Raw genomic sequence first — 15,638 nt, forward strand, 5'->3', positions numbered from 1 at the left:
GAGGCCAGAAGAAGTCATTGTACCCCTAGAATTGGATAGTTGTGAGCTGCCAGGTGGGTACTGGGAACCGAACACAGGTCTGCTGCAAGAGCAGCAGGTTCTCTTAACCACTGTGTCACCATCTCTCCAGGCCTCTTCCTGTACCCGTAGCACAGGAAAGTGAGCACTGTACTTCAGTATCTGTCAGCTGTGAAATCCTTTGACAGAGTTGCCAGTTAATAAAAATATTCATTATGATATACTCCTGGATAATCACAAGAAAAGACCAAATATTTATTTTGTGCTATTATTGCAAAGTATTTATCGTGTAAGTGTTGTGATTTTATTAATGGGCTCAGATGTCAGCAGCACGTTCTTATGACTCAGGAAACTAACTGTGGCAGCTCTGCAGTGTGTGTGTCTTTAACTGTGGACATTTAGTGATGTCATTTGCAGCTGAAGATTAAACTCTGAAAAGTGTCCTTCCCTATGCAGAAGGACTACGAATGGTCACTGCATTGCAGATGTTCCCATTTCCACCCCTTCCCGGTTTTGTGGTATTAATGTTCTAGTTCCATGTTTCTGATTACTATGTTAGTTTAGTTCCCCAATGATTTATATGTCATATTATCAATTCTAAATGTAAAATGACTAAATGAGCAATTTCAGAACAAATTTGATAATGTCAAATTGATTTACCTCATATTTTAAATCGTTATTGTAATTTTTGGTGGGGAGTGTTGAGTCAAAGGTGCTATGAATTCACTATGTAGCTCAGGCTAGCCTCAGACTCACAGTGTTCCTCCTGTCTTAGCCTCCTGAGTGTGCCGCCATCTCTGACTCCAAATCATTCACACACCCTATATCACTGAGTCATTAGTAATACCCCGAATGTCTCTGAAAGGCGACAACTGGAACATTTTCAGTGACGTCAGTGTCATCTCTGGGCAGTTTCTGTTCAGAAGGTGTAGAAGTATTGTTTTCATCTTCCTTGAGAAGCAACAGGAGATCTTTCCACAGATGGTTCCTGTAGATTTAATTTTAAAGTTTTATAAACATTCTGGAAGGTCATTTGCTATAAAGAACATATTAATGGTATCTTATAAAACAGATATTTCTTTTCTTTCTTTCTTTCTTTCTTTCTTTCTTTCTTTCTTCAGTTTTAACCTTTTTTCATTGAAATTTGTAACTAGACATGAGTATATGTGAACTGATTTAAAATTAAGATCTTTTAAAATGATTTTATTTCCTTTCAAAAGACAGCTTAAAGGAGACATGAGTCACACAAGAGTATGTTTTATTTTAGTAGAAATTTTAGCTAGTGTTTTTGTTTCATACATAGGTATTATGTTAGCTTGAATAGGTAGATATAAATATGAGTGCAATATGTTCTCTTTCACCACATAAATTATAATCTAGTAGGGAAGACCGGAGAGATAGGTGTAGAGATAGGTATCTGGTCAACTATATAACATGAGAGGATGGAGTGAAGCAGCCTGCTCAGTGGGTAAAGACCTTTGTTACTAAGCCTTATGACCGACATAGTGGAATGAGAGAACCGACTCCTGCGTGTTGTCCTTTGACCCTCACACTTGAGCCATGGCAGGTGCCTGCCCAAATACATACACCTATGTATATAAATAATGCAATTTAATAAAAGTTTAAATGATTGTTTCACATTAGGAATTCAGATATATTTAGAGATAGGAGAGATTGCATTCTGTTGAAGTCAGGACCAGAAAAAGCCTTCTTGGAGAAGGCAATGTTTGGATCTAAGTATTGAAAATCCAGTATGTGACTCTGGAAAGTCTGAGTAGAAAAGGGATAGTTGGAAAATATTTAATTTGAGATTGTTCATATATTCAACAATATTATATTATTTCTTCACAAGGTGCGAATGATATCCCCAATTAGCTTCTTAGTTGGAAATGAATCAGCAGCCAGGGAGGCGTACTGGCTCATGTTTGTAATTGCTCTTGGCAATTACAGCTCTTGGCAGCCTGAGGAATGGAAAACACATGCCATGAGTTTGAGGCTAGCCTGGGTTATAACGAAGGAAAAACTGTATTTTTTTCCAACAAAGAAATGCGAGATCTTAGTTTACTTATGTTTTATGTAGCCTAGTATTTTTCTTTTTTTCTTTTATTATTATTATTATTTTTTAATTATTGAAAAAATTTCTGCCTCCTCCCACCTCCCGTTTCCCTCCCCGCCTCCCATTTTCCTCCCCCTCCCCATTCCTCTCCCTCTCCCCCCACTCCTTTCTTCTTCCCTCTCCAGCCCAAAGAGCAGTCAGGGTTCCTGGCCCTGTGGGAAGTCCAAGGTCCTCCCCCCTCCATCCAGGTCTAGGAAGGTGAGCATCCAAACAGGCTAGGCTCCCACAAAGCCAGTACATGCAGTAGGATCAAAACCCAGTGCCATTGTCCTTGGCTTCTCATCAGCCCTCATTGTTCGCCATGTTCAGAGAGTTCGGTTTTATCCCATGCTTTTTCAGTCCCAGTCCAGCTGGCCTTGGTGAGCTCCCAATAGATCAGCCCCACTATCTCTTTGGGTGGGTGCACCCCTTGCGTTCCTGACTTCCTTGCTCATGTTCCCCTTCCTTCTGCTCCTCATTTGGACCTTGGGAGCTCAGTCCGGTGCTCCAATGTGGGTCTCTGTCTCTATCTCCATCCATCGCCAGATGAAGGTTCTATGGTGATATGCAAGATATTCATCAGTATGGTTATAGGATAGGGCCATTTCAGGTTCCCTATCCTCAGCTGCCCAAGGAACTAACTGGGGACATCTCCCTGGACACCTGGGAGCCCCTCTAGAGTCAAGTCTTTTGCCAACCCTAAGATGGCTCCCTTAATTAGGATATATACTTCCCTGCTCCCATATCCACCCTTCCTTTATCCCAACCATCCAGTTCCCCCAAGCTCCCCCAATCCTCCCCTTCTCACTTTTCTCTCCCCATTTCCCCTTATCCCCATCCTACCCCCAAGTTCCCAATTTTTGCCCGGCAATCTTGTCTACTTCCAATATCCAGGAGGGTGAGTATATGTTTTTCTTTGGGTTCACCTTATTTAGCTTCCCTAGGATCACATATTATAGGCTCAATGTCCTTTATTTATGGCTAGAAACCAATTATGAGTGAGTACATCCCATGTTCATCTTTTTGGGTCTGGCTTACCTCACTCAGGATAGTGTTTTCTATTTCCATTTATTTGCATGCAAAATTCAAGAAGTCATTGTTTTTTTACCACTGAGTAGTACTCCAATATGTATATATTCCACACTTTCTTCATCCATTCTTCCATTGAAGGGCATCTAGGTTGTTTCCAGGTTCTGGCTATTACAAATAATGCTGCTATGAACAAAGTTGAACAAATGCTTTTGTAATATGATAGGGCATCTCTTGGGTATATTCCTAAGAGTGGTATTGCTGGGTCCTGGGGTAGGTTGATCCCGAATTTCCTGAGAAACCACTACACTGCTTTCCAAAGTGGTTGTACAAGTTTGCATTCCCACCCGCAATCGATGAGTGTACCCCTTTCTCCACAACCTCTCCAGCAAAGGCTATCAATGGTGTTTTTGATTTTAGCCATTCTGACAGGTATAAGATAGTGTCTCAAAGTTGTTTTGATTTGCATTTCCCTGATTGGTAAGGAGGTTGAGCATGACCTTAAGTGTCTTTTGGCCATTTGAACTTCTTCTGTAGAGAATTTTCTGTTCAGTTCAGTGCCCCATTTTTTTAATTGGGTTAATTAGCATTTTAAAGTCTAGTTTCTTGAGTTCTTTATATATTTTGGAGATCAGACCTTTGTCTGTTGTGGGGTTGGTGAAGATCTTCTCCCAGTCAGTAGGTTGCCTTTTTGTCTTAGGGACAGTGTCCTTTGCTTTTCAGAAGCTTCTCAGTTTTAGTAGGTCCCATTTATTCAATGTTGCCCTTAATGTCTGTGCTGCTGGGGTTATACGTAGGTATTTGTAATAAGAAAAATGCTGTCAGCAATCAGAGTCATTTGGTAATAAAACATGCATTAAGATGTCTTGATTCGGACTGGAGAGATAGCTCAGAGGTTAAGAGCACTGGCTGCTCTTCCAGAGGTCCTGAGTTCAATTCCCAGCAACCACATGGTGGTTCATAACCATCTATACTAAGATATGATGCCTTCTGACCTGCAGGGATAAATGTAGACAAAACACTGTATACATAATAAAATAATAAAAAAAGAAAAAAATGTCTTTATTCAGTGTGAACCCATTTTATTTAATGTTACAATTGTGGATATTGTTCACAAAACCTGAGAAAAACTTACTACATATTACTGGGTTCATGACCTGGTGCTGATGTGGGGAGATGGTGCTGTGTTTTGCTGAAAATGCAGAGCTTTCTAGGTGAGAGTTTAGAAGTTTGGACTTGTTCTTGGGACTGAGCCTGGCTAGCTGGGTTACCCCAGTTCCAAATACTTTTATGGTGTTCAAGGGATGATGATGGTGCTCACAGGGAGGCTGAGGTCACAGAGAGGCTGAAGTCACAGAGAGGCTGAGGTCACAGTGAGGCTGAGGTCACAGTGAGGCTGATGTCACAGTGAGGCTGAAGTCACAGAGAGGCTGTGGTCACAGTGAGGCTGAGGTCACAGTGAGGCTGAGGTCACAGTGAGGCTGTGGTCACAGTGAGGCTGTGGTCACAGTGAGGCTGAGGTCACAGAGAGGCTGAAGTCACACTGAGGCTGAGGTCACAGTGAGGCTGAGGTCACAGAGAGGCTGAGGTCACAGAGAGGCTGAGGTCACAGTGAGGCTGAGGTCACAGTGAGGCTGAGGTCACAGTGAGGCTGAAGTCACAGTGAGGCTGAGGTCACAGTGAGGCTGAGGTCACAGTGAGGCTGAGGTCACAGTGAGGCTGAGGTAACAGAGGCAGAAGTCACAGTGTTATTGAAGAGGTCACACCGAGACAGTTGGCATTTTCTAGAAATGATTTTGGTGTAGATGCAGTCATTTAGGAGAGGTGAGGATGTGTAGTAAAAGCACATGAATGAGATGGGTGTGGGCTTTTCAGGACAAGTTGTACTTTAGTATCTTAAGAGTTGCCTTATATATTTTGGACCTTTATTTTTTACTTTTGGGTGTTGCTGAGAATTGAACTTAGAGTGTCATGCATCTAGGAACACTGCAGAGCTGGATCACCATCCTGAATTTGGTGACTTTCAAAATTGCATCTCTAGTGTGCTTACTATTTATTTGAAATGTGTATGTACACGAGGGTGCTCACCCTTGAGCAGTTATGGAGACAAAGTTCACCTATGGTGTTCTCTTCTGCTCGTCATGGCAATTTTTTTGAGATCTGGTCCATCAGTGAACTTGGAACTTGCTATTTCAGCAGCACTAGCTGGCCAGTGCGTTTTCAGGATCTGCCTGTCTATACTTGCTCTCTCCCTAGTGCTGTGGTCATAGGGCATGAGCCATCTATCTAGCTTTTCCCATGGGGGCTGAGGATCTCAAGTTCTCATGCATGCTTAGCCTGTTCTTTACCCATCTTGTCAGTCCTAGGAATTTACATGTATGTACTGGAGACCCTAGGCTAGTACCTGATGTGTAGTGGGAAGAAATATAGACTAAAAAGACAAAGCCAGTAATCACAAGTCAAATGAGTCCTTTCTGTAGTAGATCTCAAGGGAGTTAAGATGTGTTTTGACAGTGAACTGTTTTTGATCTTGTGAGATTCTCAGGCAGGTACAGGTTCACAGCTGACAAATGAGCAAGGTTCAAACCACAGGATACGTACACTTAGGCATTGCCCTTATTTTGATATTCCTAGCAATTTTAGATATTTGTATAAAAAAGGAATATTATCTCTACATAGGACATCTTTTTGGAATATGTGTAAAATTCTCAACTCTCATCTCCAAGAAATTTCACCTAGACTCTTGGTTGGAGGCCTCCTTTCTCTTCCAAAGTCCTCTTAACTTTCCTGTCCTTATCCTATATCACAGTATTTCCCCCCTCCCTCCCTCCCTCCCTCCCTCCCTCCCTCCCTCCCTCCCTCCCTCCCTCCCTCCCTCCCTCCCTCCCTTCCTCCCTCCCTCCTTCTCTCCCTCTCTCCCTCCATTGCACCTTCTTTTCTTCTCACTTCTTTTGTCATTGGAGGATCCTTCAAACATTGGAGTAGTCATATGCATCTTGGGTAACAAACTCCTATGTGCTGTTTTGTATTTTATTGTATTCTTGTTTGAAAGCTGTGTATTCAAATGAAATAGCTCACATGCAGAGGTTTTGAAGGTAACAATGAAGAAATTACTCTTCCTATGGTATGTGGTTTTCTTTAGACATTATATTATTTGTGCTGAATTTTGGTTATATGATGAATAGGATATAAAGACATCTTTACCCCCCATACTATTTCAAATATGTGAGCACTTTAAATATATACAGGGTTCCAGTTAGTAATGCCCACCTGTACACTTGCTGAGTCTTTCGGAATGTTTCAGGTTTGTAGTTGATAATTCAGATGTCATCTATTTGTATCTTTATTCTGGCAGTGGTTTCCTTGGTATAGTTAATAGACCAAATAAGATTGGTCAGGGTCTGGTTGGTATTAAGTAATGTGGAATAAAGACTTCATTATTTTCTCTAACAGTTTTGTATTAACCTAGGCCATAACGGTTAGGAAGCAAGATTTATTGGGCTTTTCTATTTGATTCCTTTTTATTTGGTAGTAGGTGCTTTTTGATGAGAATGGTCCTCATCATGAGTCCTTACATTTTAGCTCTCCAACACCATCACATTTGATAGATATTCTCCCTCCCCTAATGACTTTTTGACAGCCTTGAATATAGTTGACTAGTTTACATGAAAATTCTTAAGCAATTTTGAGTTGGTCTCCTAATTCTTTTTGATGCATGTGACATGTAATGATATTAGCTTGATTGCACTGAGTCACTCCAGGAGACTAGTAAAGCCCAGATAGCTGTGTAGGAGGGCTTTCCTGGGATGACTGTATTCTGTGGGAGCTGAGCTGAAATGGTTTGTTGTAGGAGGCCACTTGTTTGTTCCCAGCCACTGAGCCCCGAAATAATCACACAGACACCATATTATTTGCAATACTGTTTAGTCAATAGCTTAAGTGTATTTCTGGCTAACTCTTATCTTAAATTAATCCATCTTCACTAATCTGTGTATTGTCACATGGCTGTGGCTTACCGGATAAAGTTCCATCTGGCTTCTGTCTCCAGTGGGGTCTACATGGCTTCTCCCTGACTCTGCCTTCCTTCTCCCAGCATTCAGTTTAGTTTTCCCCACCTAGCTTTTCTCTGCCCTATCAGGCCAAGCCAGTTTCTTTATTCATTAACCAATAAAAACAGCACAGGCGTTTGTACATTGGCAGTCCTGCTTCCGTCCTGCCCTCTCTCTCTGAGGCTGGGCCTCATCCCAGGCCCAAAGCATTTGGAGTCAGTGTGAAACCGTTGAAACCACAGACCAAATAAACCTTGTTGTCTTGGATATTTGTGATCGTATCAAAAAGTCTGACTAACAAAATGTAATATTACAAATATGACTTTTGAAAAATAAATAAAGAACGTGTTTATATATTTCTTATTTCTGTAATGCTAATTTATTGTAAGGCTTACTCCATGAATGATTTATTTTTGAGATGTTTCAGCTTTTTCCAGTTGGGCTTATTTTTGACAAAGTTAAAAAAAGATTGCACCAGCCAGGCAGTGGTGGCACACATCTTTAATCCCAGCACTCGGGAGACAGAGGCAGCAGATTTCTGTGAGTTCAAGGCCAGCCTGGTCTGCAAGAGCTACTTCTAGGACAGGCTCCAAAGCTACAGAGGATCCCTGTCTCGAAAAACCAAACCAAACCAAACCAAACCAAACAAAAATTTCCAAAGCATTGCACCTAGGTTTGTGGATGCTGTCCTTTCATTTTTTCCTTGTAACTTCCCTTATGGCCAGTCAAGTTATCTCACTCGGGTCCCAGAACCTTCATTGTCTCTTTTTCAAAATTAGAGCCAGCTTTTCATTATGCTTTAGGTAGTAATGGTAGAAGATACCAATTTTATTCTAGTGATGTCTTTACCAATTTCTAGTTGACATTAATCATCTTATCTAGAACAGTCTTAATTACATAACTGACTTTTCTGGAAAGTTCTGTAGTTGGAATTCAATCGGACTTCGTGTAATGTTTCTTTCAAACTAGTACTGTGAGATATTCAAATAATTTTCTTTCTCATTTTTATATTTGCATTTGGCAGGAAGACCAGTATTTTGGGTAATTAATTATTAGTATATTATTATAGCTTACTATTCATTACATCTTGCAATGTTAACTAAAATCACTTTTATCTTATATTTACTACTTAGGAATAACTTTATTGCTGTTGTTAGAAATAATATAATGGTTAGTACTAAACATTTACTATGTGCTGGATGCCATTTAAGAATGTATGTACTAGTTTAATATTGTATGTCTGAACTCAGAATGATGCCTTTGGTTAGGTCTTTTTTTGGTCTTGGTGCTGTGAGTGGTAACGGCTCTGTGATGGGCTTTCCAACAAGTCTTTGATCATCTCGGCATGTTTAGTGATGATAACCTGAAGTAGTTATATGTGTATTCCAAATTATCCTTATTTTGGAGGCTTTGTTAAATAATAAAAATAAATAGAAGTCTACATCTTAAAAGCAATGCATACAAGTTGGCAATTAGTAGCAATAAGCTGTCTACCCAGCCTTTGGTTCTAAGGCATAGAACATGTGCAAAAGAATTTTTGGAAGTCTGCTCTTCGTACAGTTTGCTTGAAATAAAACACTTACTTATATTTAGTGGAGGAAGTATTTGGTGAGAGGATTGTTGACTATAATAGGACTTATTATATTCATTCCTTTCCTGCTGACAGATAAATGCTACCTTCAAATGAAACCAGCATAGTTAATTATTCAGAAAAATATATGAACAGGGCTCAAATTCAAAGAATCCTAAAGTCAAACAAAAGCCGCCATTGCTTTGTAAAGAGAAAACTTTAATCTACATTATTTTTTTTAACTGGGGATGATGCATTTAAATTCTGAATTAAAGTGGAGTGTGTAAAAGCAGAGAAAGATGAACAAAGAAGGCATGTGTATGTGCCGCTTTGTGTTCCTAGAGCTTGGCTTAAAGGCTTCCTGTTTAGCTGAGATTTCTACAGTTCCGGGTGGCAGCAATAGGATTTCTGAACTGTAATTTCACATTGGTGATGGACTTAGATGATTAGTATTTTGAAGTAAACTCAATTAATGAAAAGGCTTTTCTCTAAATTTCCTTAAACATTCTGACATTCTGTTTATCTTGTGAATGATTAAGTTGTTTTGAATTGTGAAGAATAGCTAGTATGTTGCTTTGCTCAACAGTGTGATGTAAGATTGATATGAAACCCTGTACAGAGGGAGATTTATTCTGGCCTATGAGTGGGATGCAGTCCATTATGGTGGGAAGGGATGACCGTGTGGTAGCTGGTCTTACACAATGGCATTCAGGAAGAAGAAGGGGAGGAGTTGGGAGACAGAGACTCAGACAGGAAAAGACAGATGGATCAACCACTTTTTTCCAGCAGGCCCTACCTCCTAAAGAGTTCCACATTTTCCCCAAATAGTTGTCATCACCTGGGGACCAAGTGTACCAATGCATGAGTCTGTGGTGGCGTTTTACATCTGAACTGTGACAGTGAGTTTTAGAGATGACTCTGTTGTCTTCCCCTCCCCATGTGACATGCCCATCTGTTTTTACAGTCAAATACAAATGCTCTAAACACTTGTGATCCTAAGCATCCTAAACCAGACGTATAGCTTTGCCTTCCGTTGGTGTAATAGTAAGATTAGGAGGTTGTTCCGTATCTCATTCTGGTCTGTACTGTGTAGGCATAACTGTTATTGTTAATAGAGTATTTGCTTCTGTTGCCATATTATAGTTCTCACTTTTTATATTATTCATGAGAACCTTTTTTAAATTCTTTGTTGTTCTGTTAATTACTTAACTCAGTAAACACATATTTTTTAGAGTCTGCTAAATGCCAGATACTGTTTTAGTTGCTAGGGATGTAGCAATAGATAAAATAAATAAAAAACCTGTGTTAGTTACTTTTTTGAGTTGCTGTGATAAAACACTTGGATAAAAGCAACCTAAGAGAGAATGGCTTATTTTGCTCTTGATTCTTAGGTACAGCCTATCGTGCCTGAGGAGTTGGGATGGCCGGAGCTTGAAGTGGCTGGCCATGTTTAATTCACAATCAGGAAGCAGAATTTGGTTAATGAATGCTTATTTTATTTTATTTCCTCTTTCATAAAATCCAGTGCCCCATCGCAGGGAGCGGTACCATCTGCAGTGGGTGGATCTTTCACCTCAATTGATCAAATAAAGGTAGCCCCAAACATCCCGAGAAGCCTGTTCCCCGTTACTCCAAACCTCAAGTTGACAACTGAGACCAATCCTCAAGTCTGTCCTGAGGTGTCTTGATTTTGGTTTGGGAAAAGACCCTTTCTTCTCTTAGATGCTATTATTTGAGGTCACATTAAGAATGTACTATTCTCTTTGAGCCTATACTGAACTATGATCTTCTAAAAGGGAATATAAAATAATTTGTAGTAACAGCTGCAAGAAAACCAAGCAGCAAAAAGAAGTTTGGCTTGTTTTTCTTTGGCCTGTTCTCTTTCTTTGAGACAGAGTCTCACTGTGTAGCCTGAGATGACCAGAATGTATTATGTGTTCAGTGTTCGTTTTGACATACCCCGCGCTTGGATTTTGTTTTTCATTGTGTAAGCATTGGTGATCAGATCTGAAAGTAAGCCATGTTTGGTAGAAATGGTAGAAATTCTTTTCTAAGACTAGTAATTCACTGATTCTGTCACTGGAAGCTGAGGAAAATATTATGGCTGGCTTTTTTTTTTTTTTTTTTTTTTGGTGGGTAGGATGAGTGAAGGTATTGCAGTTTAAAAGCACCATGCACTGTTTGGGCCATAGTAAGAGAAAAGGAAATACTGAAGAGTATTGCTGGTCATTGCTGATATGATAAGGAGACAGCAACTGTGCTTTGGTAATAAAATAAAACACATTATTACTAACAGGGCTCTCTGGGTCTCCCTTTCACTGTGGGCCTCTGAGCAGAATTATTTGTGCAGTTTTAATGGGTTTCTTACTCATTTCATTCAACAAATACCCATAAAAGTGACCTTTTTGTCTAAAGTGTATTACACATTCAGCTTGCCTGGCCCAGGACCCTGTCTTTACCTACCATGGTAGTAAGGACTTTTGGGTTTCATATATCCTCTGTAGAAAATACAAGTATCAGCTTGTAACATGTTTTTCTGAAATCTTTTTGAAAACATTTTGTGTAGCTTAAGGAAGCGTGTCTGTTTTGATTTGAAAAGTTATAATAGCTGCTGAGATGTGTTTTTCTGCTTCTCGATTCATTGCACTAATTTGTTGTTCAGTTGGCAGAGTGGGCATCATCATCATCTCCATTCAAATGTTATCTTTCTCACTTTTCATCCCAGCAGTTTGCAATAAAATATTTCTGACATGAATGGGAATAAAATAGTCTATTTGGTGTCAAATGGATAATACTGTGGCGTTTGCCCTGTGTCAGCATCTGACTGATTCCATACTTAAAAATCTGAGCATAAATATGTTCACAGTGTGTCTTTGGCACCTGGTTTACTAGTCTAGTCTATATTGTTTTGGCTGAAAGTGCTACTCTTAGTAGAGCATCTAATCAACTTATTTAATATTGGGAGACCTAGTCTTTGCCTGATTTATTCCCGCAATATCTGGTGGCATGCTGTTGTTGATTGATGAGCCATGGCTGCTTCATTCCTAACCCCCTCAGCTCTGCCTCCACTGCAGGACCCTCGGGTACCTTCCTTTTCCTTTTCACATGGAATCTCTTTACCAGTGCAGTTTCCCTGTGTGTATGGAGTGTTTCATGTATAGAGCATGTCTCCCAGCAAAGGAGCATTTGTCCCTTTCTCCAGGGTAGTGGTACTTTTTAGGAAAATGCCACAATTGATAGTCTGAAATATTTTACTAAACTGCACAAGCATGGCAATTCAAGTTTTTTTTTCTTTTTAAAGTTTTGTCTTTATTTTTAATTGAGCATGTTTCTATCTTTTACATGGATCTGTTATAACGAAAGGGGACTCTGCAGATATTGTTTAAAACCCGTCCCTGTTTTTGTTTTCTGTGACTGTTATTTCTAGCAAGTTGCTGTCTATGTTAACATGTTTGTTCACTTCCATTTTCCTTTAAGCGGATTTTGTTAAAAATATGCTATTATGCATTTAGAGATCAGAGGACATTTGTTTGAAGTGGGTTCTCTCCTTCTAGATTGGTGACAGCATCTGATCGTATGTGGCTATTGAAATTGACATTAATAATAATAAATAAATTTATAATTAACTTTCTTAGAATCAGTTGCCTGATTTCCAGTGGTTAATATATGCCTGTGGAGATTGTGAGGCACTGAACTATGACAACACAGACAGACCATTTCCATAGTTGCTGGAATCTCAGTGAAATAGCATCGGACAGGCTGCTGGTGTGTGCAGAAGACTCTGGGTTGAAATCTTGATTATTCTTTAGACACACAAGTGACTGTGTACTCCTGTCATCCTTTAACTCATCACTGTATTTTTCCTTTGGAATTTTCCTTTTAAATAGCTAAAGGATGAACAAAAAAGAGGGCAGTGTGCTAGCTTAGTTATATAGTGTATGCTCTGTATCGTGTGCCACTTAGAATAGTGTAACCAGAAATCCTCATGGCAATTCCTTCTCTGTATTCCTAGTTGTATGCGTTATGAAGGTAGGTAGCCTGTATTTTAAAGTCTGTGCATGTTTTTTTATTTTTAAATTTTAGTTGGAACGGTGATTCCTTGAAGATCATTCCTTGGGCTGAGCATAAACACCGAGCTGAAGATTGGTGTGAGGAACTGGATTGCAGGCCAGTATGAACTAGCACAAGGCATCATTGTTCTTTGTGGCATGGACTCACACGTGACTCTATGACAAACTTTTGTGACCCGTGGTATTCTGTTAAGAGGAATTTAGAGGAGTTTTTAGAAAACACAAATGACTTGGGATATAGTAAAAGAATTAATGAGAATGTAGCAAATGTTGAGGGGGAACTGTTTAAACAATGATCTTTATTACAACTCTTCCCTTTAGCATATTGGCTTCCAGTCTACCAGATGAGCTGATACATTTGCATAGTTTTGTCCTGATGTATATGCAATTTTATTCTCATTTAAATTTTAGTTCTTATTTTCCCAAGACTGTTCTTAGGGAAGCCTCAGAATGGAGATGAAAATGCTACAAAAGGGAGGATGTGTGCATATAGTGGGGATATAGTGCATATAGTCAGTAGGAGGCACACGTAGTACCTGTAGTCTCCACCCTTCATTTGTCCTCCTTTAATTCCCTTTATGAGATAAGAGCTTTATCCTTCTGGCCTGCAGACTACTTTTTAGTTACCAGTCCTCCATGGTCCTGGATGTCAGTCTGGGCATCTGGAGAAGAGATGGTAAAGTGAAGCTCTGAAGATCCAGACTTCTAGAAAATTTACACATTTTCATATCCCTTCATCCCCCAGAGGCAGGGGATTACCCATGTAGAAGTTTGTAGAGTTCTTTTCTGGAGAAACAAAGTGGCCTCAGAAAAGAGGCCTTTAGATCCTGAGGTGTGGTCCTCAAAAGTTTGTGCACAACCATAACAGTGGAGCTGACAAATGAACAGGTCCTGTCACATCCATAGAGCTTTCTGGACATCGAGGATATATTCTGCTTGATGGAACAGAGAGGACAAAATACAGAAAATGGAACAACACTTCAAAGGAGACATTATGCAGAAGAAGAAAATTTCAAAAATTACAGTTAATGTCATCTAGAAGATAAGTTGCTGTAGTTTGTATAATTAAAATAATAGAATTACACAAATAAAAATCCATAGCCACCATTCTCCAGTGGATAATTCCACACCATGGCCATCCACCATTGGCTGTTGTTCACTTGATGGGCCACAAAATACAAAGAATGAGTGTGGGAAAGGACTTGTGCAGTGGGACGGGGGGGGGGGGACTAAGAGAGAAGAGGGACAGTGAGCAGACTGCATTAGAGATGCATGTGATGCTGTCAAAGAAGAAGAGCAAAATCTACAATCTATTTCTAAATACCACAGGACTATATAAAATAGTACCAGAAAGTAAGAGAGCTTACTTAGGAGCATTTAAAAACAGCATAGTATACAAAAATTAGATAGGAGTCTCCGGTAGACTCAAGGTAAAATCAAGGCATTTCCTTAGACATTAGAATAAATATGCAGAGCTAGAATAGAATACCAAATATTTAATGAAAAAAGTCTACTTACAATTCAAGTTACAGGTATTAAAAAGATGACATAGGTGACTGAGGAGAAAAATTTAAGAATAATTATTGGAGGAGGCCACTAGTTAGTTCCTGGCTGCTCAGCCCTGAAATAATCACACAGAAATTATATTATTTAAAACATTGCTTGGCCCATTATTTCTAGCTTCTTATTGGCTAACTCTTACATATTAATTTAACCCATTTCTATTAATCTGTGTATTGTCATGAGGCTGTGGCTTACTGGGTAAAGTTCCAAGTTCTGTCTGGTGTCTGTCTCTGGCAGGGCTACATGACTTCTTCCTCATTCTGCCTCCTTTCTCCCAGCATTCAGTTTAGCTTTCTCCGCCTACCTAATTTCTGCCCTATCAACAGGCCAAGGCAGATTTTTATTCATCAATGATATTCACAGCATACAGAGGCGAATATTGTAACTCTAATTCTTGTTTGATACCTGTTTTGTTGTATGTAATTTTACTATGTTAAAGTTAAATCCTTTTTTTTTTTTAAACAGAAAAGGGGAGGTAATGTTTGGATTCCCCAAACAGTATTGCAAATAATACCGTTTCTATGTGATTATTTCGGGGCTGAGCAGCCAGGAACCAATAAGCAGCCTTCTTCCAACAAATAATCAAGTCAATAATTAGAATTTGAAGCCTTCGATTGAAATGTTCTTTAAAGTATTTCACCCCAAGGTTCTAAAATATCAAGAATATGTTCATTTAAAGAGAATGACCTCATTTCATGAAAGGAAATCAAAGTCAGAATGACCTTGAATCTGGATATGTGGTGGTGTTGAAGGGGAGTCCAGAGAGAGTGAGAGAAAGAGAATGGGAGGGAGGATGCTCCCTGAGAAGAGTAGAGAGCTGGGAGCGCCAGTGTTTAATGTTTTATAGAGCAGAATGTTTTAGCAAGGACAGTTGAAAAAGAGCATCCAGAAAAGATGAGAAGAACCATAGCTTCTATGGCTCGAATAAAAGGCAAGTGGCTTCCTGTGAGTGCTGCATTCACTATCAAAGGATGTGAGGGGCTGACCCGGGAGAGTTGAAATAGTGTCCCAGGAACTCAGAGTCGCCACTGGCTGTTCCTGCTGAAATGAGGCGGAGTTTACAGAGTCCAGGGTGGCCATTGTGGCAGTGTGTGCAGCACTGGACAGGAATCTCTGGGAAGAGTGGGAGTCACGCCAGGAGAGGGGTTGAGGAAAGGACTCTCCTGCAGATGGAACTTTCTTGCAACATGTGTCACATGCACAGCGAGTGGTCTTAGGTGTGTGGATAAACCACCTCAATATTA

The 15,638-nt window shown here is 39.8% G+C and overlaps 1 protein-coding gene across 1 annotated transcript in view; it reads left to right on the plus strand.

The window, feature by feature from the left end:
* Positions 1-15,638, plus strand: part of Nbas (NBAS subunit of NRZ tethering complex) — a 327,757-nt gene that overhangs the window by 98,458 nt on the left and 213,661 nt on the right. Inside the window, exon 22 of the mRNA XM_075984028.1 lies at positions 12,845-12,928. Within this exon, the coding sequence (XP_075840143.1) occupies positions 12,845-12,928 (84 nt within the window). The remainder of the gene's footprint in view (positions 1-12,844; positions 12,929-15,638) is intronic.

Source organism: Microtus pennsylvanicus, chromosome 8 (assembly GCF_037038515.1).
Source record: "Microtus pennsylvanicus isolate mMicPen1 chromosome 8, mMicPen1.hap1, whole genome shotgun sequence".
Taxonomy (NCBI): Eukaryota; Metazoa; Chordata; class Mammalia; order Rodentia; family Cricetidae; genus Microtus; species Microtus pennsylvanicus.